General features: G+C 51.9%; 12 protein-coding genes across 12 annotated transcripts; 6 read left to right on the forward strand and 6 right to left on the reverse strand.

Annotated features, from left to right (window-relative positions):
• Positions 1-570: 570 nt before the first annotated feature.
• On the forward strand, positions 571-2,261 carry BDW47DRAFT_133032 (general substrate transporter; the record flags this gene model as incomplete). Its single annotated transcript, XM_024817726.1, has 2 exons — positions 571-766; positions 841-2,261. 2 exons carry the CDS (start codon positions 571-573, stop codon positions 2,259-2,261), a joined length of 1,617 nt encoding a protein of 538 aa, XP_024675463.1.
• Positions 2,262-2,791: 530 nt separating this feature from the next.
• BDW47DRAFT_99092 (NCBP3 domain-containing protein) lies at positions 2,792-4,494 on the forward strand. Its single transcript, XM_024820810.1, has one exon. It carries the CDS (start codon positions 2,935-2,937, stop codon positions 4,372-4,374), a length of 1,440 nt encoding a protein of 479 aa, XP_024675464.1. The 5' UTR covers positions 2,792-2,934; the 3' UTR covers positions 4,375-4,494.
• Positions 4,495-4,667: 173 nt separating this feature from the next.
• BDW47DRAFT_55313 (uncharacterized protein) lies at positions 4,668-6,352 on the forward strand. Its single transcript, XM_024819297.1, has 2 exons — positions 4,668-5,036; positions 5,102-6,352. Exons 1-2 carry the CDS (start codon positions 4,748-4,750, stop codon positions 6,313-6,315), a joined length of 1,503 nt encoding a protein of 500 aa, XP_024675465.1. The 5' UTR covers positions 4,668-4,747; the 3' UTR covers positions 6,316-6,352.
• Positions 6,353-6,378: 26 nt separating this feature from the next.
• On the reverse strand, positions 6,379-7,660 carry BDW47DRAFT_99097 (60S ribosomal protein eL29). Its single transcript, XM_024820811.1, has 4 exons — positions 7,582-7,660; positions 7,397-7,448; positions 7,080-7,182; positions 6,379-6,966 (listed from the first exon to the last, which is right to left on the reverse strand). Exons 1-4 carry the CDS (start codon positions 7,586-7,588, stop codon positions 6,931-6,933), a joined length of 198 nt encoding a protein of 65 aa, XP_024675466.1. The 5' UTR covers positions 7,589-7,660; the 3' UTR covers positions 6,379-6,930.
• A 986-nt stretch (positions 7,661-8,646) lies between these two features.
• Positions 8,647-9,710, forward strand: BDW47DRAFT_99098 (F1F0 ATP synthase subunit delta). Its single transcript, XM_024820812.1, has 6 exons — positions 8,647-8,813; positions 8,890-8,912; positions 9,020-9,150; positions 9,265-9,353; positions 9,410-9,499; positions 9,555-9,710. Exons 1-6 carry the CDS (start codon positions 8,682-8,684, stop codon positions 9,585-9,587), a joined length of 498 nt encoding a protein of 165 aa, XP_024675467.1. The 5' UTR covers positions 8,647-8,681; the 3' UTR covers positions 9,588-9,710.
• A 258-nt stretch (positions 9,711-9,968) lies between these two features.
• Positions 9,969-10,638, reverse strand: BDW47DRAFT_99099 (uncharacterized protein; the record flags this gene model as incomplete). The annotated part of the gene is made up of 1 exon (XM_024820813.1): positions 9,969-10,638. A coding segment is annotated over exon 1 (178 nt), but the record flags the coding sequence as incomplete, so codon positions are not given.
• Positions 10,639-12,023: 1,385 nt separating this feature from the next.
• Positions 12,024-12,751, reverse strand: BDW47DRAFT_99101 (uncharacterized protein; the record flags this gene model as incomplete). Its single annotated transcript, XM_024820814.1, has 1 exon — positions 12,024-12,751. A coding segment is annotated over exon 1 (199 nt), but the record flags the coding sequence as incomplete, so codon positions are not given.
• BDW47DRAFT_122506 (uncharacterized protein) lies at positions 12,743-15,025 on the reverse strand (the record flags this gene model as incomplete). The annotated part of the gene is made up of 3 exons (XM_024815847.1): positions 12,743-14,404; positions 14,454-14,821; positions 14,875-15,025. The coding sequence occupies 3 exons, from the start codon at positions 15,023-15,025 to the stop codon at positions 12,743-12,745; spliced, it is 2,181 nt and encodes a 726-aa protein (XP_024675470.1).
• Positions 15,026-15,700: 675 nt separating this feature from the next.
• BDW47DRAFT_99106 (putative L-cystine transporter) lies at positions 15,701-17,213 on the forward strand. The gene is made up of 4 exons (XM_024820815.1): positions 15,701-15,809; positions 15,899-15,916; positions 15,994-16,432; positions 16,492-17,213. Exons 1-4 carry the CDS (start codon positions 15,772-15,774, stop codon positions 16,855-16,857), a joined length of 861 nt encoding a protein of 286 aa, XP_024675471.1. The 5' UTR covers positions 15,701-15,771; the 3' UTR covers positions 16,858-17,213.
• A 56-nt stretch (positions 17,214-17,269) lies between these two features.
• BDW47DRAFT_99107 (uncharacterized protein) lies at positions 17,270-17,565 on the reverse strand. Its single transcript, XM_024820816.1, has one exon. The coding sequence runs from the start codon at positions 17,466-17,468 to the stop codon at positions 17,286-17,288; it is 183 nt and encodes a 60-aa protein (XP_024675472.1). The 5' UTR covers positions 17,469-17,565; the 3' UTR covers positions 17,270-17,285.
• A 1,148-nt stretch (positions 17,566-18,713) lies between these two features.
• Positions 18,714-19,601, forward strand: BDW47DRAFT_122508 (putative C2H2 transcription factor; the record flags this gene model as incomplete). Its single annotated transcript, XM_024815848.1, has 1 exon — positions 18,714-19,601. One exon carries the CDS (start codon positions 18,714-18,716, stop codon positions 19,599-19,601), a length of 888 nt encoding a protein of 295 aa, XP_024675473.1.
• A 2,650-nt stretch (positions 19,602-22,251) lies between these two features.
• On the reverse strand, positions 22,252-23,867 carry BDW47DRAFT_115225 (uncharacterized protein; the record flags this gene model as incomplete). The annotated part of the gene is made up of 3 exons (XM_024814771.1): positions 22,252-22,366; positions 22,417-22,614; positions 22,681-23,867. The coding sequence occupies 3 exons, from the start codon at positions 23,865-23,867 to the stop codon at positions 22,252-22,254; spliced, it is 1,500 nt and encodes a 499-aa protein (XP_024675474.1).
• Between the last annotated feature and the right edge of the window lie 467 nt (positions 23,868-24,334).

Below are 24,334 nucleotides of genomic sequence, written 5' to 3' on the forward strand. Positions count from 1 at the left end.
TCAATACTACTGGGTCGTCGTGGGCTTTGATGCAGCTTTCCGTCGTCATAGCTTCTCTTGTCATAAGAATGGACGATTCACCTTTGACATGGCGATGCGCTCAGAAGGATCATGACGATCATCACATGCAGTCGTACTTCTGCCCTCCCTCATCATGGGTAACTAGACTCGTTCCATTTACTCATTCTGAGTTTCTGGCAGGATCGGTTCCGGCTAAATGAAGCGTTGCAAATAAGACCAAGGACGATGTCTGAGAATGTGACTCGACGACAGCAGGGATGGTGGCCAATGGTCGACTAGACGGCCTCTAGATTCCACCAACACCCTGGCTTCAAAAATAACAGAAATGCGGGGATCTATGTGCCACTATACTAGAAGCTCCCTGGCGGCGCCAGGACGACGACTTAATCGTATGGTGGCTGCTAAGCCTCGTCAAGCCTCGATCACTGGGATGTTTGATTTATAGAAATCATCCTCGATATAAGCCCGCCGTGGCCCCTTGCAGTTCCCAGGACAGTCTTTGGGAACGACTTTCAAGGACAATCGAGCGATTCACTCGTGGAACGAACAATGGAGGCAGAAAATGACTCTAAAAAAGAGCAAAGTGCTCAGTTAGAGCACTCTGATCTCGTCAAGAATGAAGCTCAACAGGCCTCCGAAGCTGAGCATCAGGCGTCATTCTGGGAAGCCCTGAAGACCAATCGAAAGGCTGTTTTGTGGTCCGCAGCGATTTCTCTGACCATTATCATGGAAGGATACGACGTCGGTAGGAACAACACTTGTCCTCAGTGCGGTTTCCTTCGGATTTTGGAGAGTTCTGACAGTGATATATCATCTTAGGGCTGATCTTCCAGTTCTTCGCATATCCCGCGTTTCAACAGAAGTTCGGGGAGTACCGGGCGGATAAAGATGGCTACGAGGTATCCGGGCCCTGGCAAGCTGGTCTCAGCAACGGTGCCAACGTGGGCATTGTCATCGGCGGTTTCTTGAACGGCTTCTTGTCCACAAAATATGGTTACAAGAAAGTCCTCTTGGGCTCGCTGTTTTTCATGAACTGGTTCATCTTCATTTTGTTCTTCGCCCCGTCGGCACCAGTCCTCCTAGTCGGCCAGATCTTGTGTGGGTTCACTTGGGGTGTGTTTGCGACGACTGGGCCTGCTTATGCCTCCGAAGTATGTCCACTAGCGTTGCGTGGAGTCCTGACGTGCTATGTGAACCTGTGCTGGGCGATTGGCCAATTCATCGCATCCGGTGCGCTTTACGGTCTATTGAAGATCGAAAATGAGTGGTCTTACCGGATTGCCTATGCTCTGCAGTGGATATGGCCGGTCCCTCTCTTCATCCTTATCTTGTTTGCCCCGGAATCACCGTGGTGGCTGGTGCGAAATGGCAAGATGGATGATGCGCATAAGGCCCTCGGGAAGCTGGACAATAAAGATCGCGAATCCCACCAGAAAACGGTGGCTCAAATGAAACAGACACTTGATATCGAGAAGGAAATGGACGCAGGTTCGAGCTACCTGGATTGTTTCCGCGGCGTCGACCGACGCCGGACCGAAATCGTGTGTCTGGCCTTTGCGGGACAAGTACTTTCTGGCGCGCCATTTGCCTACACACCGACCTACTTCTTCGTCCAGGCTGGAATTGATACGAGCAGAGCATATCAAATCGCAATAGGCGGCACCGCCATCGCGTTTGTGGGGACGATCATCTCGTGGTTCTTGCTGGGATGGTTTGGTCGTCGCCAACTGTACGTGGGTGGCATCACTACCTTGGCCTGCCTACTGCTGATCATCGGCGTGATCGCCTCTGCTTCCGAATCTGGCGGTGCGAAATGGGGTCAAGCTGCAATGTGCCTTGTGTGGCTCTTCACCTATTCGGTTACGCTTGGTCCCATTACCTTCACCATCATATCTGAGACGTCATCTATTCAACTGCGCGCTAAGTCGGTGTGCCTGTCTCGAAACATCTACAACATCGCCCAGATCATCGCGAACGTTATCGAGCCGTACCTGATCAACCCGACCGAGGCCGATTTGAAGGGGCGGACGGCCTATTTTTGGTTTGCAACAGCCACGTTGACCGCGATCTGGGCTTATTTCCGACTCCCTGAATGCAGGGGTCGGACCTACGATGAGTTGGATGTCATGTTTCATCAGGGCGTGTCTGCCAGGAAGTTTGCCGACTATGAGATCAATGTGTATGATGGGAATGCGCTGCGTAAAAGGAGCGTGGGGGACGAGAAGGAACAGACGGAATAGAATGCCAGTAGATAAGAATGAGGACTGGGACTTGGTTACGGAGTAGTGTTACCAGCATATCAACATTGCAGTTAAGCTTGATTTCTTCAATTGTGTGTACACCCTATACGGGGCCTAGCTATGCAGGGCTAGATATAGTCAATGGTGATTTAGTTTGTAGAATAATCAATGTCTACGGCTTGTACAAGATGGTCAAATGTATGGGGAAAGGGCTGCAAACGCCGCAGGTCAGCTGACCGTTTGGCCAGTTGCCAGTCACTGCTTCTTCCACATGACTGACCTCAACAGTTTACATGCAACCAGCAACTGTTATGGCGGACGTGAGAAGGGCATCGCAATAGATACACATGTCAAAAAACTAAGTTACTCAGCCTTCCAGGAGACCGTTGTAACTACTCCACAGTTCACCAACAAACCTCTAAATCACACCAATGATGTCAAACGGTCAACTCCGCCACAACTTGACCGGGCGGTGAGAGAAGAACGTCTCATTCTCATTGCCGAATCTGACAAGCTCCATCACTTGGCGATCATTTCGCCTCAACCCTCCACCTCACTCTTGCTTTATTTATATCTTGCTACTCCCCGTTGAAATTCAATTTGGTTATTAAGCTCTGCAATTGCTCTGAAGAGTAACTTCACAATCACACTCGATCCAGCTTGAGACCCCACTATGGAGGTCGTCGCCAGTGCGGACACACCTCTCCAACCGGGACCCTCCTACGGTAACCATCCATTCCCCAGCGCCATGGACGCTTCTATGGATATCGATATGGACCTGGACCTAGGTCCCATGCCCGAAAATGAGCAAAGCGAGACCGTTCAGGATCCCATGGCCGTGGCATCTACCGCCGCCGAAGGCGCGGTAGACCCCGAAGAAGTGCTGTATGAAAAAGTTCACGTTAGAGGCGTCGACGAATTGACCACAGACAACATCAAAGAATTCTCAATGAGCCACTTCGCTGGAGAGAAGCCGAGCCGTGTCGAATGGATTGACGACACGTCCGCGAACCTGGTCTACTCATCAGCAGATGTTGGCCTTCAAGCCCTCTCCGCTTTGACACAAATCACCGAAGAAGAAGACGCGTCCTCCCTACCCGCCCTGCGCTTGCGTACAGCCAAGCTGCTAGCCAGCCACCCCGACTCGGTTCTTCAGGTGAGATCGGCCGTGAAGACAGATCGCAAAAAGGCACGCGCCCACGAGTCCAGTCGATTCTATCTCATGCATCCGGAGCACGACCCGCGCGAGAAACTACGACTGGAGCTTGCAGATCGACGGCGTCAAGGTGGGGATAGTGCCGATGGTGATTATAGACGAAGACGATTTGACGATCGGGAGTTGCGCCGACGACGGGACCGCGATGCGGATGAGCAATTTGGCGCGAGCATGTACGATGAAGGGGGCGCGACGAGCAGCGACCATTTCGATAGACGACCGCAACGAGGACACCAGGAGCTGTTCCCCGAGGACGAAGGGCGATCGTCTGGTCGTCTTCGCAACCGCAGCGCGTCGCCCGGGCGAGACACCTTGGTGGAACATGGATACTCGGAACCTGACGAGCGCGCCTCGCGCAGACGGTTCCGCGAACGGTCGCCTGGCCGTCGCAACCTCGGAAAGGAGCTTTTTCCCTCGTCCGGTACGGGTGACAACGAAGCTCCGCGGGAGCTGTTCCCGAACAAGCCCACTTCAAGTTACCTCAAGAAGGAACTTTTCCCAAACAAGGTCAGCAACCACCGTCGTTCCGACGCGATCGATGTTGCAGACGAGACTGCAGACCTTTTCGCCCGGAGGATTTCCCTTCCTTTAGTTGACGGACAACAGGAAGAGGCACCATCTCAGCGCAAACGAAACATCGAACTTTTCCCGGATTCATCAGCACCAGCGGGTGCCCGTATTCGAGGGTCCTCTGGTCGGGACCAAGGGTTTTCTATCCGCGGGTCTGCAGATGAGGGGATCTCGATCAAAGGACGGGGCGCGTCTGTCCGCGAACTCTTCCCGAATAAATATAACAGCAGCGGCAGGGCCGGGAACAATGCGAACAAGGAGTTGTTTTCCGATAAGATCGAGGGACGAGGAGGCCCCCGGCGGAAGGCTGAGGATTTGTTTGGTTAATTAGGATTTTCGGACACATTCGCCATGAATGATCATATACACACCATCTTATGAGCCATAATCGTTGTTATATTCGGGGAATTTGCATATGGGGAAAATACTAGTGACGCCACTCAAAACATCGTGATACCAATTAATTTTATACCATGTGATTTGACTAAATCTATCATCCTCATTCTAAGCCCCCGTAAAACAATTGTAAACAAATGCATCGAGAGACCGCGGAGATCACTCCAGAATCCAGATCCCCCGCGGTTGACTTGACTTTACCCGATAGAGCGGTGGTGATAGAGCGGCACCACCGCTCCATCCCACTTTCCCCCAAACATTATCCCAGGGACTTCGGTCCCACTCTAAAAGACAGCCAGCGACCATGACTTCCCAGTCCCAGTCCCGGACCCCCTCCCTACCAAGCACTCTCGTGGCGCGCTTTCTACGGACAAATAATTACACCGAGACGCTCCGCGCATTCATCCGGGAGGCGGGCCTCCCGAACAACGTGGGGCAACCCAGTAGCAGCAGCAGCAGCAGCCAGAACAACCACGGCGAGAGCAGCTGGACCATTGAGGGGGTGCTGGAGGAGAAGAAGGCGTTTGACAAGAGCGTGAATTTTGAGCGTTATGGGGGAGATGATAAGGAGCGAGGGGAGTGGAGTGAACCAGGTGTGTACATATATCCCACATTTCACGTTTCGTTTGCGTGCCTTAACTAAAGGTGTTGCTTGTAGCGCCCACGAAACCGAATCCCATTCAAACGCCCAACTCCGCGAACCTGTTGGCATGCTCTGTAGAGTCGTGGAAGCAGGCAGTCGGCGGTGACAGACAAGAGGGGGAGGAAGAAACAGAAGCAGAAGATAGCGGCGCATATCTCGTTGCTACCGGCGCAGACAGACAGCTCCATCTATTCACGACCGCCGCGGGAAACCACATCGTCAAATCGTTCTCGAGCCTCTCCGACTCGCCAATCTTGTCATATACGACTGTTCGAAATGGCAGATACGTTCTCTTGACGAATATGTCAGGCCAAGTGCTCCTCCAGAGGGGCACGGAGACGCTGGATTGCAGGAAGGACCATGCGAAATACGCGGTCAAAGTGGTCGCGCATGAAGAGGAGGATGCAGTATGGGTTGCTACGGCTGGCTGGGACTCGAAAATCGTTCTGTACAGACTGAGTATTCCCATCGAGGAGCCGGAGACTGGCGGTGGTGTCACCCTCGGGGACCCTACTGCGTATATCAGCCTGGCGTCTAATCCAGAGTCCATGCTTTTTGTCCGCCACATCGACACGGGAGAGCTCATTTTGCTTGTCTCCCGGCGCGACTCGACACATATCTACTACTATCAGGTCCAGGGCTCTAGTGCGCCAACACCCTACGAGTGCGCTCTCCTCGGGACGCAGAACCTCGCCCCGCACTCCAACGCCTGGGTGGCCTTCTCGCCATCGTGTCTAGCCCTCAGCCCCGACGACCCGGGCCTCCTCGCCGTCGCGGCGTCAACTACCCCGCACATGAAAGTCCTGCTCGTGCGGTTACTATTCCCATCGCAGTCGGAGAACCCAGGTCAAGATGAGACCGAGCCGCATGCCACGCAGGCCACGCAGGCGCTTGCGGCCCTGTCGCTGCAGAATAGGGAAGACGCGGCCATACTCATCCAGGCGAATACCTTTGCGCCGCAGACGGCGTACTCCACCCCGCAGGTTGTATGGCGGCCTGATGGATCTGGGGTCTGGGTGAATGGTGATGATGGGGTGATTCGGGGTGTTGAGAGAAGGACGGGGAAGGTCGCTGTGATGCTTAAGGATGGTCATGATACTGGGTATAAGGTGCGGTCTATCTGGGCGGGCTGGGTTGATGTGGTTGGGGATGGTGGTGAAATTGTTCGTGAGGAGTGGTTGGTTAGTGGGGGGTTTGATAAGAAGTTGATTGTTTGGAAGGCTGGTTGAGGATGCATATGTAGGCGGTTATGTTTTATGGTTTGGAGCATTTTGGTTTGGAGATTATAAAAGATAAGCGTTGCATTGCATAATATTGAATCATATGGATTCTCAAAACTCTTGAAAAAACTACGAACAATCTGTAGCCCTCCGTCCATGCACCCTCGACCATAAGAAAACGAGATGTAGGGTGTTTGGTAATTGGAGGGCTTGGGATCTGATCTCGGCACGTTGATAAATCCTTCAGCTAACGCGTACGGGGTGAAACCGCGGTGCTGTACACACATATGCCTGAATAACGAAACAAAACAAAACGCAAAAGCAGAACTACTTCCATCAATCGACCAGCCCATTCCTCGAATCTGATCAAGGAGAAATCACAGAGCCAGGAAAGGGAGGATGATGGCGTGGATCGAAGAATGGGACTTGGGGGTTGGTTATTGTATATAACAACCGTCGCGGAACCAGCCCAGCCAGGCTATCCGACAGGACAGGAGGGACGCTTTCATTGTCATCGCACGTGGGAGAGTAAAGGGTAAAAGAAACAGCTGCCGACTAGATCGAAATCGCTCTCATTTCAGAATTTTTCGGGTCTTTTCTATATTATTTAGTAGTGGACCTGATTTATGCGACCTCGCGCTTGCCCTCCTTGCGCTCCTTCTGTTGTGGGTGTTAGCGATATGCATCTTCAATCCGAGACTGTGGTTTTGGATCGGGTGGGAGGTGTTCGTGTGGATGTCGTGGGATAGGAGAGGTAAGAGTCTTCCACGTACCAGAGCCTTCATGGTGCCATGAAGAGCGTGTCTGTGGTTGCGGCGGAACTTGGGGTCGACACCCTTGAGGGAGGGGTAACGGTTGGTCTTAGGCTTCTTGATACTGTTGGGAGGAGGGAGCAGTCAGCGGTGTATTCCGACGGATACAAGGCCGGAAGATGTCGCGAGAGATTGAATGTGGCATGTTTGTTCGCATCAAGAGCAAGTCCCATCAACGTCATTCGAAGAGGTTCTCTCCGGCCGTCAAACACTGCCACATCCATTGGTTCGATTCCCGTTCGCAATACATCCGATCAGATCAACCGGGAAATACACACCCGTTACGGTGAGCCTTCTGGCTGTTGTGGTGCTGAGACGCGTTCTTCGACTCTGTAGAAAGGGAAGACCTTCGTCAGCGATTCATTCCGAGCGACGTGGGAGTAATATTCCCATTTTCATCGGATCATCCATATTCGAGAAGGATGGACGCCTGAGAAAACATAATGTCGAAGGGATCACGTACTGGCCATCTTGTCGGATTTTGTCGCAACTGGGAGACGGTTGACGGAAAGTTGGCGAGTGAGGGTATCCTGAGATTGAAGCAATGGGCCGTCCGGCCAGCAGCGCTTCGGCTAGGGCTTCCCACTATCCTTTTTGTGTGGGATTTCGCTTACCGGGCACGGTTAGCGCTGGTGATTGGTCCGTTGCGGCATTCGGACATTATGTAATCTACTATCCTCAGGCAACGATCTTCTGCCGACTCTCTTCTTGTATTCTCGTTATTGCTTCAAAATAGCATGTGATGGTCATGCGTGGTAGAATTTTGGGCAAAGCGGTATATCTTATCTGGTTACTTCGTGTCATTGAGTCAAATGGCTGGAGTTGCCATAACTTTTGTCGTCTCGCGAGGATAACTAGATGGGATCCCGTGATCGGTGACTCAGCAACCTCAAGAGCGTCGCGATTGTCTAAGTCTAATCGTCTGGGGATTTATTCAATGTTCAAGACAAAACCATTATTGTTGTATAGTCTAGTATATAATGTTTGGCCATGGACAAAGTTGACTATAAACCACTTGAGAACGCTCTCGCGTATCACCAGTTATCTGAAAAGAATGCCCTGAAGGAGTATTGCGGTTCTCAAATCACGTGATATCAAAGGTTTAGACAATCGTCTGGACAAAAACAAGTCAAGCAAGTGAGGTGTGATCAACTACAGAGTTGAAATCAAATCAGTCTTTAGGCAGTAAGAACTCCCAGCGTCTTTGATGTCGCCCCAGGCAAATCAAGTCCTCGGACAGCCGCAGGGACGAAGAATGGAGGTACACGTCGGGAATAAACCTCGTAGTATTCATTATTTTGACCGTAACATATAAATGCTCTCTACCAGTGTGTCTCCGTATCAATGAGAAACAAAGAAGAAAACCGACAGACAACCATATGTGATGAGGCAGAGGAAGAAAAGAGTGAATCACGGGGTGTGGCTGTTCGGTCCGGGAAACGGTCGGGCCACGTGACCGCAAGAGCCGCTAGGGAACAACCGGCATCCGACTTCGACCTTTGCACTTCAACCCAGGTTCCAGAGGGATACTATCACCACCGCTTCTATCCACCCAATTGCACCATGAGCTCTCTCCGTTTCGCTCGCGCTGCCCTCAGGGCCCGTCCCGCTGCCTTCGGCGCTCCTTTCCAGCGCCGCGGTTACGCTGAGGCCGTCTCGGACAAGCTGAAGCTGTCTCTGGTTCTCCCTCACCAGGTACGACCCTTCGAACAGGACCACCCACTTACACGCGCGCATGTGTTCGAAACTGACCAAGAAATCTTCCCTTTAGACCATCTTCCAGTCGACCGGCGTGTATGTCAACCTGCCTTTGCCCTTGCCATTTCCTTGATTCGCCGGAGGACCTTACGCCCCCCCTCTCTGAACGAGATCCCATACTCATCGATTCTTTCTCCCTACAGTGTCCAGGTCAACATCCCCGCCGAGTCCGGCGAGATGGGTGTCCTCGCCAACCACGTTCCCTCGATTGAGCAGCTCAAGCCCGGTCTCGTTGAGGTTATCGAGGAGAGTGGTGCCAACAAGAAGTTTTTCCGTACGTCCGACATATCATCCGATGCCCGCTTCTCCGGAGCCTCGCATCGCCCTGGCCGACAAACGGTCCGATTGTGAAAAGCAACTCTAACACTGATATTTCTTCTTATTGTAGTGTCCGGTGGCTTCGCTGTTGTCCAGCCCAACTCCCAGTTGAGCGTCAACGCCGTCGAGGGTTTCCCTCTCGAAGATTTCAGCGCCGACGTATGTTCCGCGCCCAGACATACCTATCACATTATACTAATGGATTATTTCTGTAGGCCGTCAAGAACCAGATCGCCGAGGCCCAGAAGATTGCCGGTGGCAACGGCAGCGAGCAGGATATTGCTGAGGCTAAGATCGAGCTCGAGGTAAGCCGTTCCGACCCGAAGATCATAACTACATCAGCGGCTAATCGTGCAATAGGTGCTGGAGACCCTGCAGGCTGTGCTCAAATAGATACCTGGTGTACATATCCACTTTTGATTGCAGCTCTGAACGTGTAGAATTATAACAGCTCCATTGCGAGTTTCACTGATACTTCACCAAGCGTCCATCCAAATAGATTATCTCTGTTCTAGTACCTTTTTGCAGTACTTATCCAGTCACCTACTTTTCTGGGTATCTGTGACCTTAATATTTAGGCTGTTTTTCATTAAGGTTGGGTCGTTCCTTCCGAATGGATGTTGAGCGCGTCCGATAGCGTTTCTCCCCACCGCCTTCTTTCCGAATGCTTTCTACATCCCCTGCTCTCCCTCTTTCGCTTCTTATCAGCCTACCTCTCTACGGACGTCGTTTCTATGAACTGATACTACACAGCAACAATCTGAACATCCAAAGGGCGGTAGAACGGTCAGGATGCAGTCACATTCGCCCTCTGTACCGAAAACGCTAGATTGCAACTCGACGAGCCTCTCCTCCCATCCGACGCCGCTCAACCCACCATCATCTCCAGATCCGGCCTCTTACCTGCCAGCAGAGGAACACAACCCAGCGGTTCCATGCTGCAGCGATGCCCAGAAAAGTGATACTTGCCAAGCTGGGCATGACAATGACCCAAATCAAACAGTATCTGGCAAAGGAAACGTCCGCTCGCCGGTTGTCGAAATACCGTTTCCTAGTTCAAATCTGGACTTGCTAGCCGAAGTGACGGACAGTGATCTTCTATACGATGGACCGGAAATGCCCCTGAACCCCCAGAACACACCCGAGGCTCGGGGTGGAAAAATCTCTCCCCTCTTCTCAAATAAGTCTCGGGATAAAGCCTCTCAATCGTCTCTACTGGCAGAGCCAACTGCATTAGCCTGGCTGACCGGTATATTCGAGAACTACGATGATTCCATTATTAAAAATGGGACAAGTCCGCTCTCATTGGAGCCACACAAACCTACCTTCCTATCAAGCACAGAACCTGTTGCTTCGAATTCACCAGCAAACAGCCGCCCAAGCCCCGCGGCACCACTTTCCCAGAACACGCATCGATCATGCCGGAAGTCGAGCAGTCTTTGCCATACGACGACACCTTTGAGCCTTGCGAAGCCGAAGAGTACCCAAATCCCATCCAATGATTCACCTGAATCGGGTCATGAAGTAGACCACGTAATAGCAGAAAAGCTGAAGAAATCGTCAAACAGAATAAAACTCAACCAGAGACGTTACATTGCGCGGACTCTACGTCGAAGTTCCTTGAAAAGCTTACGCACGTCGGTGGACTACACATCTAGGGATCCAGGCGGCCTTCATGCTTATCGCACAGCTAAACCGCCACCTAATATGAGCCCGGAGCCATGCCAGGCAAATGTACCTGGTTTTGTTTGGTACGGCAGGTTGTGGAGTGCTACAGACAACCCACCACGAGGCTCCCGAGCGACAGGGGGGTCTACAGATAGTATGGCCACTTCGGAGACCTTGAAACGAATCGGTAGAAGCTACCTCCCTTTGCTCGAGGAGCTGGAGCAAGGCCCGTTGTTCAAATGGAGCTTTTATCATTGCCAGGTGTGGATAAGCTTGTCTCATGGGGAAGGTGCAGAGAATCACAGGCCCCAGACGGCTCGCACCCACGAGTATCAAATCAGTCTAAATATACCTGGGCTGCTTCTCTATGTCGTCGTTTTGATCATCACTGCCAATCTCTATATTTTCTCATTGAGCCTCTTTTCTGGAGCCCTTGATCGCGCACATCGGCTGCTGTCTCAATTCATGGACATTGTTCTCCAAGAATTGGAAACACTGCGCACCGATACTCCCACGCACAGGCTTCCGCCGTCCGTCAGAGACTGTCTCTCCTGCTTGCAGAGTGCTCCTCGCGTTGACCTCGGGTTTGAGCTGGAAAGGGTTCATTGAATTTCAGTCAGCTCCTTTGCCACGTCTGCCAATCCTTGCAATGATCGCGTTTTCTTTTCTTCTTTTCTTCCTATTTTCTTTGTAGGTTCCTTATCCTTTTAATTTTCTTTTTGCTTCCCCCTCCCAAGCGTTTTGTCGTATACATATACCCAAAGCCCACGGGTCACATTACGAACTACGCAGAATGACTTGCAGGGCGTGGTATCCGATGACGGAATGCTTGGGCGATCTCGATGGCGGTTTCACGACACTAAATTGTATTATATATGGGCCCACTTCTACCTGATTGTCATGTGTATATTAATTTTTAAAAGAACCAGATCATTTTCACAAAAAGCCTTGATGTAGAGTACGCCGAGTACTGAATTATTTACTACATTGGTCTGTCTTGTTTATCCAAGACACTTCATCTGTCGATGATGGCATAACAGATGTGATAGTATTGTGATGAATTTATGGATAGGCTCCATAATACATTACAGATTTCGAGTCGCTCTATCCAGGCTCTATCTAGACTGAAAGAACAAAACAATGAATACATACATACATAGAGGTGTATACAGACAGTTAAACATAAGACATTCTTCATACTATGTGCATAGGATTAGAGCAACGATAAATCCCAACAACCAACACACTCTCTCTACGGAGAATGAGAGGACCAAGGCAAAAGGGAAAAAAAAGTGAAAAGAAAAGAACCAAAAGCAAGAGTTCATAATATGATGGCCATCCATCCAACATCGTCATTTGAACAAGCCAAAAGGGGGGCAGGAAGACCAAAACGTACATCCATCATTTATACTAGATTGGCTCGTTCTGGTATAGATGGTGGGGGGGTAGGTAGATGAATAAGTAAGTACATTGCGACGGAGACATCATTCAGTGGGTAGGTAGGTAGGTAGGGTATTCGGTTTTTGTTTGCCTGATTCGTAGTGTTCAGAGGTCATGGGCTGTAGGCATGGGATCTGGGGTCATTTTTTTTTGTCATTTTTTGGGGTCGTTTTTTTCTTCGTGATCTTCGAGGTCGTGGGTAGTGGTTGAGTAAGGGTCGTTATAGTGAAAAGGCATAAATAGACATGAAATGGAAACAGAAAATGAACACAGAAGGAAATAGAAAATTCAATGCTCGCGACATAAGCTTACCATGTCTTCGTGGTGATTGCGGAGAGGGATGTCGTTCGTCGTTCATGATAAGGGTAAGTGGGTAGGGCAAGAGAGGGGGGGAGGGGGGGATAATGTAGGGCAGGGTAGGACAGGCTGGTTGTACTGCTTTAAGTAAAGTCCACGCTGGGCTGCTGACGCTCTTGTCGCGTGCGGGCTCGTTCAGCACGTCTTCTCCGCCGATTATTGGCGTAGTCACCGCTGGCTTCCGTCCCCGTCCAAGTGCCAGGGGAGGTGACACTGCCGGGGCCGTAGGGCAGGCTGGAAGGGACGTGGGGCGGTGGGGGAGGTGCCATGTGGCTCATGTCCATGTTCGACGGGGGATGCATCGCGGGGGGGACGGTAGAAGCGGCAGCGGCGGCTTCCTGTTCTCGCTGCATCTGCTCTTGTTGCTGGCGCTCGAGTTCCTCGACTCGCCGCCAACGGGAATATCCGCTCTCGTTGCCGGACAGCGAGCTCGCGCTTCCTGTACGGCGTCGGGAGCTCCGTCGGTCTCGGCGCCGGTTTTCGCGGTTGGCGGCTGCTTCCTCCTCTGTGAGCCTGCGGAGCGTGACGTGTCGGCCGTCTTCGTGCATCTTCACTTTGAGGGAGACGGGGGGCGACTCGACGTTGTCTTCTCGGTGTCTGCTGCCGCTTCGGCGACGGTGGGGGCCGGGAGCCGCGCCCATTGCCGGTCCGGCAGTGAAGTCGGAGACGTCGGGTGGTGGTATATCCGAGGGGTGGTGGATTGGTGTAGCGTGGGGTAGCTCGGAGTGTGGGCCGTCGACAGGACCGGAGTAGGCAGCGGGGCCTGGGTGGCCGTGGGCAGGGCCACGAGGGGGGCGTGTCATGTCGCTGGTGAGATCGGTGGCTGAGAAGGACTGGGTTCTCCGGTTGTCTCTTCGGTTCTGCGGGTAATAACCGTCACCGGTATATCGGCGCTTGCTATTTGCTCGAGCCAGTCTCTCGTCTTCGATCTCCCGACGACGCAGTTCCTCTATGCGACGTTGATCGTCGTCGTCGCCTCTGCGGCGGTTGAATATGTTTTTGATGGCCGCAAACGCGCCGGCGCCCAGAAAAGCATTGCGCGCCTTGTGGGTGCCGCCGTGATCGTTTTGGGAAAGGTAGGTGCTATCGTAGAACTCTGATGATCCTGGGCTCTGTGGTCGGCTTGGGGGTCGACTTGGGGGTCGGTTCAGAGGCGTTCGGTGAGTTGGCTCCGGCCGCCGTCCGTCTTCCATCCGGCTCATGGTCGCCTCGGTCATACTGTCACTTCGCGTGTGGGCGCGACTATACCGGCCCGATTCTGTATCGTCGTCTCGATCGCGACGCCGGTCAAACAGCCTCTTAGCAAGGAAGGCACCGCCACCCAGCGCGCCCAGCTTGAAAAGTTTGCCGCCCCAGCCGCCACGGCGCGATTCCTCGTCGGAATACTTATCCTCCGTGTAAGACACTTGCGAGTCATCATGGTCTCTCTTCGAGCGACGCCTGAATAGCGCAGCCAGCCCAGCGGCCCCCGCGCCCGCGGCGGCCATCCGACCGAAGTTGTGTTGAGGACGATCCGGGGGAGCCGAGGGACCGGAAATGTAGCTATGGCGACTGTCGTAGTCACTTCCCATGTGATACCCATCTGTGTCGTATAGGTAGGATAGCACGAAAAAGGCGAGCAGCAGGCCGAAGGCCGCAAGCGCGAACAGGATAAACAATGACTTCGGGGAGCCATACAGGGTGAGTCCTAAGGGGATCTGGATGAGGCCCAGGAGGGCTAGGGCACGGCCCAACCATCGATGCAACTAGAACGATCAGAAGAGTCGCGCAATGAGACGATTTCGCAGGACTTACCACTAGTTTCAGAGGGACATGAACTCGCTCGCGCTTGCTTTCTACCTTGTGGAGCAACCAGCCCCAAAGAACTTGGACAATGACCATCACATAGATGGCCAGACCGATCCCATGATGAGGATTGGTCAGGCTCCTTCGCGGACCCACCGCAAACCAGCCCAGGACAAAGACCACAGTGGTCAGGAACAGAGTCAGGACCTGGCACCAGACATGCAACTTGAAAGCCCAGAACGGATTCGAACGGGAGTAGTATCGAATGAGCATCACCGAGAGTGGTACAATCCCCATGAACACGATCGTTGCGATGACGGCATGAGCGATGACGAAGGTGTGGTATTGAGGCATGTCTCTGAAGCGGTTTCCCATCCCTAGACCACAATGAGTACGACGAACGCTCCTAGAATTCCAGACCTGGACATACCGTTATATCGCATCGTCTCGAAGTTCACACCCATGAGATTGGGCAGCAGGAACGTATCGCGTCCGGAGTCCCATGTCCCATCACCGACGTGCAGTGTGTTCGAGGCATAGGTGCTGCTGCCCGGCTCTGTGAGATCGGAATTGGACGACATCGCGTTTCCTGGGGCGGCTCCGTAATCGCTCGCGGTCGTCGGTATGGATATCCCCACGGAGATCTATCGAGATCCCCCACTGCGGAGAATCCACCATGCACCGATCGCACCAGTCAATCGACGTTCGCAGCGCTTACCGATTCAATCCGGGGACAGGACGAAGACAAAAGAATCGAGAGGGATTGGGATGCGACCGCGATGGTTATCAGTTGTTTCGATGCGTCGAGGGCGTACAAATAGTCGGCGGCAACGGGTGAGAAATAAAAACAATGGCCGAGTAAGATGAGAGCGGGGAAGCTGAAACGGAAGGGATGGAAAGCAATCGTGGTTCGATGCGAGGAGGCCAATAACTTATCTCCGGTCTAGACCTAGACCGTGTACCAACTGCAGGACGGACAATTTGAGATTGAATAACAAGAACGATCGAAGAGAACCAGGGAAGAAGATGGAGAATTGATCGGTGGAATGCGATCGAGATCCACCGTCCGGTCCGCATATCAACTGTTTGCCGTTTCGGGTTTAGCGTGCCAGCGCATAACCAGGACAACCGGGTGCTGACTCAGCTGCACTATCTCTAGGGGTCACGTGGTCTTTATCTTATCAGTCCAGGTGATCAATTCATCGTCGTCGTTGGGTGTATGAATACTACCATCCCCTCATGTTTGGGGGTTTCTGTCATACATCCTTCCATCTCGCATCTGTAAATACTTCATCATCATCATTATCATTGCAGCCAGTCTCTCAGCATGTCTCAGCTCGAGATCTTTCTCAAGGCGCTGTCCCGGTAACGTCAACTGTCCCGTCCCTCGCGTGCTGACCGTCGTGGGGAGAGTCAGGGAAAGGACGATAACGGCTGACTTCTTGGGTCTGTAGACTATTAGGGTGGATATAGTATGTGAATGGAGGGATATCGACCTCTGATGACCCGGTCCCGCGGAGATAAGACTAACCCGCGTCTGCTTTGCCAGTACTTTTTGCTGGTCTGCGTCTTTTTATCCCCAACCAATAAGCAATTTCCGACGGCGGTCGACGACGGGACTCGCCATCGATTTCCCGACAATCAACGTCCTGGGGTTCATTTGCTACATGGGGTATACGGCCGCGTTCCTTTGGTCTCCCGTTATTCGTGATCAGTATGCGGCCCGTCATCCCTTGGCTGAAGAGCCGACCGTCCGCTTCAACGACTTCGCCTTTGCCATCCATGCAGTCGTCCTCAGCATCATCACCTACACCCAGTTTTGGCCCCGGATTTGGGGGTTCGAAGTGTCCCGTTTCCAACGCGTGAGTAAGCCGGTGGCCGGTCTTTTCTGGGGCTCGATTGCAGCCGTGGTCCTGGTGGTCTTCGTTGTGCTGCGCCAGGGCCCCAACCAAGGTTATGATCCATCGACATGGGCGTGGATTGATGTCGTAGGTGTTCTCGAAAATCTTCGAATTCTTTTTCGCTTTCTAACATGGAGGGGGTACAGGTTTATACCCTGTCCTACGTGAAATTGATCGTCACCATTGTCAAGTACGTTCCACAGGCATGGGTCAACTATAAGCGGAAATCCACGGCCGGCTGGAGCATTGTGCAGATTCTCCTAGATTTGATGGGTGGGGTTCTCTCCCTCATCCAGCTGGTCCTCGACTCGAGCTTTCAGAACGACGGGAGCGGCGTCACCGGAAACCCCGTCAAATTTCTTCTGTCCAACGTGAGCATCGCCTTTGATGTGGTTTTTATGGTTCAACATTATCTTCTGTATCGAGATGTAGAGGATGGCCCGGGCAAACCACCCAATGCCGGTATCACCACTCCGCTATTGGACCCTCAACAACGGTCAGCGAGTGTCTAAGGTGGGGTGAGAGGAGAGGAAACTATTCCCGAATAGGAGAAAACAGTGCAGGACCCACGTCTTAGTCCACCTCCTTACCCCCGTCGAGATTGATGCCTGATTAGCCCATTTCTGGAATTTTCGTGGTTTTGTCTTGCTTTTGGTGAACATTCGCATTGGTGTGATTGGTTTCAGGTTCCGGGCCCCCATCGATTTTACTCGGTGGTAACTTTCTATTTACATGCTTTTTTATTTTTAATTTCAGCTAGTGAACGCCATAGACCAGCAACGAGCGGATGACACCGCTCTTTGGGCGGTCGAGTTCATGGACGCCCCCAGAAACCAACCAGTCAGTGAAGGCGCTGCAAGGGCCGAAGATTACAGAGCAATGATCTAAGCCTAATTATGTTCCAACGGTTGCACACTCGGTGGGGTCGCATTGAGGCTTATCAACCGCTCTCTGAGCGGTCAGATTGTTGAGGATCGACATTCCTTTTCCTCAGCCATGTCCGCCAGCCTCGTATGGACCGCCTGACACCCCTGTTCCCTGGGTCAGAAAGAGACTCGTGTTTACTTGGCACTTCCCCATTTCCGGCCGGTGGATGCGTGGAGTTCGATGCATGGATTTCCATGTTCCCCAAAAAGCATATTCTCTCTGGAAGTCTGGATGCCTCCCGAAAACTAAGCCTCCTTCCCCACCGACAGATTTGTAGCGATCGATGCCCTGCCCTGGGGCTCGGGCGGCGGTCTATGATTAGATGCGATGTGCCCAGCGAAGACATTGGCCCCTGTTTTTGCCTGCATGAGTTTAGTTCGCAGCCTCCGTGGTAATTTGGTCTCCACTCCCGTCAATAGACAGCTGCCAATGGTAGTGGGGGAGGTCTCGTCTTTCGTCGAACGGGTTAGCCCTCTCTCTTCAGGGTCGTTCGAGGTGCTATCTGTCATTACCATCCTAGGGTAAAGACCAAACCAACGCTGCACGCCGGTGGAGACAGGAACCATGTGTCTTGGGTGACTCGATCCAAGCCACCGTTTCTTCTTCCGTCTTGGACACAGACATCCCCGGACATACCCGTCGTACTCGCTCTCCTTTCATCAGCCCTACCATGATGTCGACTGATTCCCTCTCCCCATCGGGCCACTGTCTGTTTCCCATTGTAGATCCCGTCACCCCGGATCCAATGAGGCTCCCTTGATCCCCAGGAAGACATGGCCCAGGTCCGTTAGATGGCCAATCACCGCGGAGTGTCCCCGCGACACTGAGGGACTAATTTTATCGTGGCCAGAGAATCCAACGGGGTCACCGAGCCAGAACGACTGATATAAGCGGTGATTTCCTTTCAGCTCCAATCTCGCACCATTCTCGTTTGAGGTTCAGAACTGGCATCTCCCTCAGCCATACTATTCTCGCTTGGGTAAAAACCGTGTAGACGGCTTAGAGCTGGAGGACGCTCGTCCCTTGACTCCTTCTTCAACCGGCCCCTCCATCGATGACTCGACGTGACATGCATACCAAATGTATTTATATCAACTTGTCATCTGAGAGTCGCTTTCACTCAGCTAATCTTGTCACTGTCAGCACGACCGATGGGACATGCATAGCCACATCTGACAACCTACCGAGCTCGGCTGTTTCCATTTATTGCTGTCGATCCACCTTGGCTCGATTTAAATATCCGCGATCTCAAAACGGGCACAGGCTAAGCAGAACAAGGTAAACCATATAGTTCCTTCCGTGCACTGACCCCATGGTTATTTATGAAGGCCCCGTTTCTTCATCTCATACTAAAATGGACTCAAGGCACGCCTCCAGCACCCGCAGAATTCTACCTTCCAGACCCTCTTCGAGCCCTGCAACCAACCCCACATCAGTCCCCATGACCGACGCTGCCTTCTTCCTACCTGGCTCCTCAATGATGCGCTCCGTGCCGGTGCCTTCACAGCAGAACCTCTACTCCACAGCGATCTATAACCACCATCCACTGTCCGACCTCCACGACATGTCCGATATCATTGCCTATCAGATGGAGCGCGACCAAGCGCGCGACCCCAGCATGGACCAGCTCTTTGCGCAACAGTCACCGGCGTTCTTCCAGTCGGACCTCGAGACCCCGCCGAGTCTGTCCGCCGGCGAGCCGTATGAGAATCCCATGCTCCTCAGCCCTAACCGGGGCTCTCACTCGCACTCGCACTCCCATTCCCCCTCCACCTCCACCACGACCAGCGCCGCCTATTCCCCCATGTCCGATCAATGGATTCACCCGGGTCCCGATTACTACCCCGTCCCCACAGCCAGCAGCGTCTGCAGCCGCCGAAACAGCATCAACAGCCTAGCCTACAATTCCCACTCTCACCATCACCAGTCCCACCACCACCAAGACTCCTGGGACCTCCATCAGCAGCAGCAGCAGCAACAACAACAACAACAAAACGCCCCCTCCAAAGACCTCACCAGCTACGGTCTCCCCTTGGGGGACGGCACCTGGCGCTGCGCCTACCCGGGCTGCACGTCGTCGGCCGTCTTCCGACGCGGCTGCGACCTGCGCAAGCACTACAACCGCCACCGCAAGCACCTCTTCTGCCGCCACGACGGCTGTCCGCAGGCGGTGACAGGCGGGTTCTCCAGTAAGAAGGACCGTGACCGGCACGAGGCGAAGCACAACCCCCTCGTGGAATGCGAGTGGAGTGGATGCGGACGGGTGTTCAGCCGGGTTGACAACATGAAAGATCACGTGAAGCGAATTCATCGTCGGAGGGATTATTGACTTTTTCTTTTCTTCTATACTTCTTTCATTCTCTTCGCTGTTTCGCCTTCTATTTACGTTCCTTTTTAATTGTCTCTGTCGCTCTATTCTCCCCTTTGTTCTGGCTCTGGTTCTGAGCGTTTTGGATTGCATTGATGGCTTGTCTTTTCTGACTGTGGACCTGCAGGCGGGTTTTCTCTCTATATTAGTATTATACTTATGGCTATCTACATACTATGATTGCTTTCTTTCTGTTTCTTTTTGTCTATTTCTATCTTGCATTGCCTTCACAGGTCACCTAGGAAAGTGCAGAAAAACACCGCCTCTACATCTACATATTAAATCCTGACGATGCAGAAAATACCCGTGAAGCACGTACACGGAGACACTAAGTATCATTTGAATACTTCCAACTTTCCTATTAAATTTTCCAGAATTGAAACATACTCCGTAATAACTTGGTACCGTAGCCCCACAATGTTCAGGACATGCATAATCCAAAAGCCACAAACATACACATAGACTCCAGTAATACGCATCCACCACAAGGCTAAGCTTTCACGTATTTAGCACACATACACGCACACGCACACATTCCACTCAAAAAAGGTACCACGCTACTCCGTACTTCCTTCTTGAAGATTAGCGCGTTAGCATAAAGCGTTGCGACGAGGCTGGGGCTGAGGCTGACACAGGCGGAAGCGAGGGGCGAGATTATCCATCTAGGTTCTTTTTCCGGACGTAAGTGTCCCTGATGTTTTGCATCTGTCCATCCTGTGAGGATATAATATGTTTATTTACTTGTTTATTTATAGTAACTTGATTCTCAAGTCAAGATGGCTTTTGGACGTGACCTCGCTGATGGAGCATACTTTTCTGTATAAACTTCCTAAACAAATAAGATCCATTGAACAATCCCAAACAAAGAAAGCAAGACTCTCATCTCCAGCCTAACTGCCTACCAACTGTGTATCCATAACCCCGACAATAAACAAAGAAATCCACCATCCAACTGGCCAACCCGTATCTCCCAACCCATCTCGATCTCAACCAACCAACCAAACAAAAAACAAGGTAACACACCCCCATGCAGCTGAGTCGATCGAACCTTGGTAGAGCCCTACCTACCAGGTAGTCAGGTAGTAGGTACTTACCAAGCTGACGGTGGAGACCATGGCGATCCCCCCGAATACGACAGCGCGAACACGAGAGGGTCGGTACTTGGTGGGGCTCTAGTTTAGATCTTACATGCTTGCTGTTTTTCTCCACTTTTGTTGTACTTATTGTTACTCACTCTGTGGTTAGCTATTGCCTTGTTTGGGTTGCTGGATGGTGATGTGTAGGTTTAGGTTAGTGTGAGGTGATCTGTTGGTTTAGTTGGGGTAAATATAGTTGTGACATGGAGCACTGCCTACTTCCTGATCTATATATATATGTACATGTGTATACACATACTACTGTAGGTATGTTGGTAGATTCGATCTTATTCTGTCTTGTGTTGACTCAGATAAGATCATCCGGATATTTCACAATAGATGGTGAGGTAGGATAATATTGATATACCTGATTATAAGTGTCGAATATCAAGACCCCCCCCCCCCCCCCCCCCCACTCGCCAATTGGTTTTTTGGTCGAATGGTCAAGATAAAAGACATGCTAACAATTGGGATCTTAACATCGCGCCGGAAATACTTACATATATATATACAATATACATACATGTCTGGGAGGCATATTTACATGTCTGGGAGGCATATTTACATGTCTGGGAGGCATATTTACACTTTATCTTGGTTTGAAGATTGGTACCTATGGACAAGCACAAACAAAACAGTACGTACAGCATAATCAGCACACACACACACAAGTATTGCATCTATCTACTCAACACTATACTTGGATCTAGATATGTATATTCGGGATATCCCAGTTTACAAGTCCATTATGTTATGCCATCATATATTGACGACATCATCTCCTTTCAACTCAGTCTACCACTGCGGACTACGTCCCTTTTTACTTGCTTTGCTATCATGGAACACCTTTCATCATCCTATCCATGTTAATTTGATTCGATTCGATTTGATAATTCAAGTCCATTTATTTCAGTTCAATTCAATTCCATTCCCAAGACGCCGTAGCTTCCTCTCATAAGATATCCAGGAATGAAAAACAAAACCAAAAGATAATCAAATGAATCAAAATGAGAATAAAAATAGAAGAATTAAAAAAGAAGAGAAGAATTAACGAATGACCGAACGAACGCCGCAACCGCAATCTTATACAACCCCCACACTCCACCCATTTCTGGCAAAAATGGGATGAGAACTCGTGTTATATGTGAAACAGAACCAAAAACACAAACAGAAACAAGAGCGAATGACAGTGATATCTCGTAACTCTAGCAGCTGGTATCATTGATGAAAGACAAATCGATCGATCCAAGGAAGAAAAAAGAAGAAGAGAAAGAAGAAAGTGAATCATGATGCGTACATGAAGGTGGCCGCGTTATCCTCGACTAGGTCGAGAAAGCCGTCAAAAAAGAGAGAGATAAGAAAAAAAAAAAAAAAAAAAAGGGAAAGGAAAGAAATGAACAGGCAATGCTACGCTGCGTATATGCAAGACAACAGGATATTAGAGCAAGATGGAAGAAAAAAAAAAAAAAAAAGGACTACCCGTGAGCTCGTCGTCGCCGTCCACGGGTGCTACCTTCGGGTCTGAGAGAAAGGACACTGTGTAACGCCGGGTCATCTCGACTCTTGTCCACGTGGTGAACCCGTACGTGTCTAAATTCCATTAGTATACCGTCACAGCCTATACAACCCTAGAAACATACCGCTGGAGATTATCCGGTCGTGGGTATTTATGTTGCTGGTCGGGACAAAATGGACACACATATCCGGGCGAATTGTGAACCAGCCCATGCCGGATCATTTCGTTTTTGCGTTTGAAACCTTTTCCACCCACGCCCCGAGTGCACCCGTCTACGGGACAGAAGTGGGGACGGTCTTGAGAATGGACGTTTGCGTGAGAGCTGTGACTGTCAGTTCTGCACAAGACGGTTACAAAGAGTAATGAGAGGGAGAGAAAGATGACTGACTTCAATAGGTATTGAGTTTGGAAAGGGGGGGCTGTGCACCCAGGATGGCGGCATTTATATGATGAGACTACCCCGTTGGGCGACGGATTCGCGGGGCTGAACGGCATCCGTTCGCATCCCCCCGCCGGTGGCGTGGGATCAACCGGGGTTGGGTAGTGCCCGGCTGGACTCTTACCTACCGGGCTGGCCGTATCGTATGGGGAGGTTAGATAGTGAATGTCGGATTTAAGGGGTGGGCGCCAGTAGGGAGCCTGGGAGGCGGGCGAAGACACGGCGGATAAATCTTTCGTACTCGCCGGGGACATGTGCGAATACGGGCTCGGTGGGATCTGCGGCGGGGGAAACGGCCCCGGGCGCTGGGTCTCCCACGTAAAATCATTCCGCAGCCTCTGTGGGGGAGACGTGGTGACCGGGGGAAGGGAGTAGGGCGATGTCCGATTGGTCGGTCCGGGTGGCTCTGGGGGAACGCCCATCCGATACAGCGTGGTTTGGAGCGACGGCAGACTGGTGTGATTCTCAGGCGAATTGGCATTCGCGGTCGGCGGATGGAGCGCTGGAAGAGTATTCCGAGTGGGGCCCTCCGATGGTGGAATGATGAGCTTATTCCAGCTGAACGGCGAGTCGGGTTTCGGTTCCACCGGGCTACTCGGCAGCGGAAGCGTGGGAGACCGCGGCTTCGAGTTGAAGAAGCTTTCTTGAGGCGGGAGCGGCGCGTCCGGCTGAAGCAGTTTAAGGGCACGCGATGCGGCCTCGTTCAACCCTTTTTCGTGATCGGATTGGGTCGTGCGTGGAGCCGTCGTTTGGAGCGTCGGTTGCCCGGTCGAGTCATTCGTCGCCGGGTTTCGGAAAATTTTCCCTTTCAACCCCGGCTTGTGATCATCTTCGACGAGACTATCTATCTTGGAGTGAGTTCTCTCATATTCAGCAAGATCCGGACGGTTGGGCTCTAAATTTCGAATCAGCGCCGAGTTGCCTTCCGCCGAGGCATGTGTGGAGATTTCCTGCAGGCGCTTACGGGATCCCGGCGATGGTCCCTCTCCTGTAATTTTCGCATCTTCGGCGTCGGTCGACTGCTCCTTCTCGTCGACTGCGAACGGCGGCGGCGTTGGTTCCTTAAGTCCATAGTGGATAACCTGGGGTTTCAGCTTGGGGGTGCGATAACCCTCATCGGAATCTGAATCAGTCATGGAGGCGGCAGTTTCGGACGCATCAGGCGTAGCAGCCTCTATTTATTCTGAGGATCCTTTTTTCTTTTTCTTTTTTTTTTTTTTGTTTTTATAATACCCCGGTGCAGCTTTGCGCCTACTGGGGAGGCAGCAGGGCGGAGTGATTCAACGAATGAAGCACGAGGCGGCGGACGCCGAGGGATCGGCCAATCAACGGGAGGTGCCACGTGCCCTGTCGAGTCGAAATCAGTATACGCGCCCAAGGCCGAGTCGAGGGCACGGGAGGTGGGCCAGGCAACAAAAATAGACAAGACAACTACATGATTACATTGAAGAAAGCCAGGGAAAACAGGACCGGGGATTGAGTGGGGGTGGTGAAGGAGGGATGCCCTGATAAAGCATGGGCCGCGGGAGTTTGATGGTCAACCGGGGACAAGATGGTAAACACTCATTTACCTAGAGTCGGGTTTCCACCGGACTAAGGAAAA

The sequence above is a fragment of the Aspergillus candidus genome, assembly GCF_002847045.1.
Source record: "Aspergillus candidus strain CBS 102.13 unplaced genomic scaffold BDW47scaffold_4, whole genome shotgun sequence".
Lineage (NCBI taxonomy): Eukaryota > Fungi > Ascomycota > Eurotiomycetes > Eurotiales > Aspergillaceae > Aspergillus > Aspergillus candidus.

Excerpts from the sequence above, each read along its gene's own strand:
- BDW47DRAFT_99097 (XM_024820811.1), bottom strand. Across the intron at positions 7,183-7,396 it reads CAGAAGGCTCACCGTAACGG|TATCAAGAAGCCTAAGACCA; the intron begins GTGTGTATTTCC and ends TCCTCCCAACAG. Across the intron at positions 6,967-7,079 it reads ATGGCACCATGAAGGCTCTG|AAGGAGCGCAAGGAGGGCAA; the intron begins GTACGTGGAAGA and ends CACCCACAACAG.
- BDW47DRAFT_99106 (XM_024820815.1), top strand. The coding sequence starts at position 15,772 with ATGTCTCAGCTCGAGATCTTTCTCAAGGCGCTGTCCCG. Across the intron at positions 16,433-16,491 it reads CATGGGCGTGGATTGATGTC|GTTTATACCCTGTCCTACGT; the intron begins GTAGGTGTTCTC and ends GAGGGGGTACAG.
- BDW47DRAFT_99107 (XM_024820816.1), bottom strand. The coding sequence starts at position 17,468 with ATGGAAATCCATGCATCGAACTCCACGCATCCACCGGCCGGAAATGGG.
- BDW47DRAFT_55313 (XM_024819297.1), top strand. The coding sequence starts at position 4,748 with ATGACTTCCCAGTCCCAGTCCCGGACCCCCTCCCTACCAAGCACTCTC. Across the intron at positions 5,037-5,101 it reads AGGGGAGTGGAGTGAACCAG|CGCCCACGAAACCGAATCCC; the intron begins GTGTGTACATAT and ends TGTTGCTTGTAG.
- BDW47DRAFT_99092 (XM_024820810.1), top strand. The coding sequence starts at position 2,935 with ATGGAGGTCGTCGCCAGTGCGGACACACCTCTCCAACCGGGACCCTCC.
- BDW47DRAFT_99098 (XM_024820812.1), top strand. The coding sequence starts at position 8,682 with ATGAGCTCTCTCCGTTTCGCTCGCGCTGCCCTCAGGGCCCGTCCCGCT. Across the intron at positions 8,913-9,019 it reads ATCTTCCAGTCGACCGGCGT|TGTCCAGGTCAACATCCCCG; the intron begins GTATGTCAACCT and ends TTCTCCCTACAG. Across the intron at positions 9,151-9,264 it reads TGCCAACAAGAAGTTTTTCC|TGTCCGGTGGCTTCGCTGTT; the intron begins GTACGTCCGACA and ends TTCTTATTGTAG.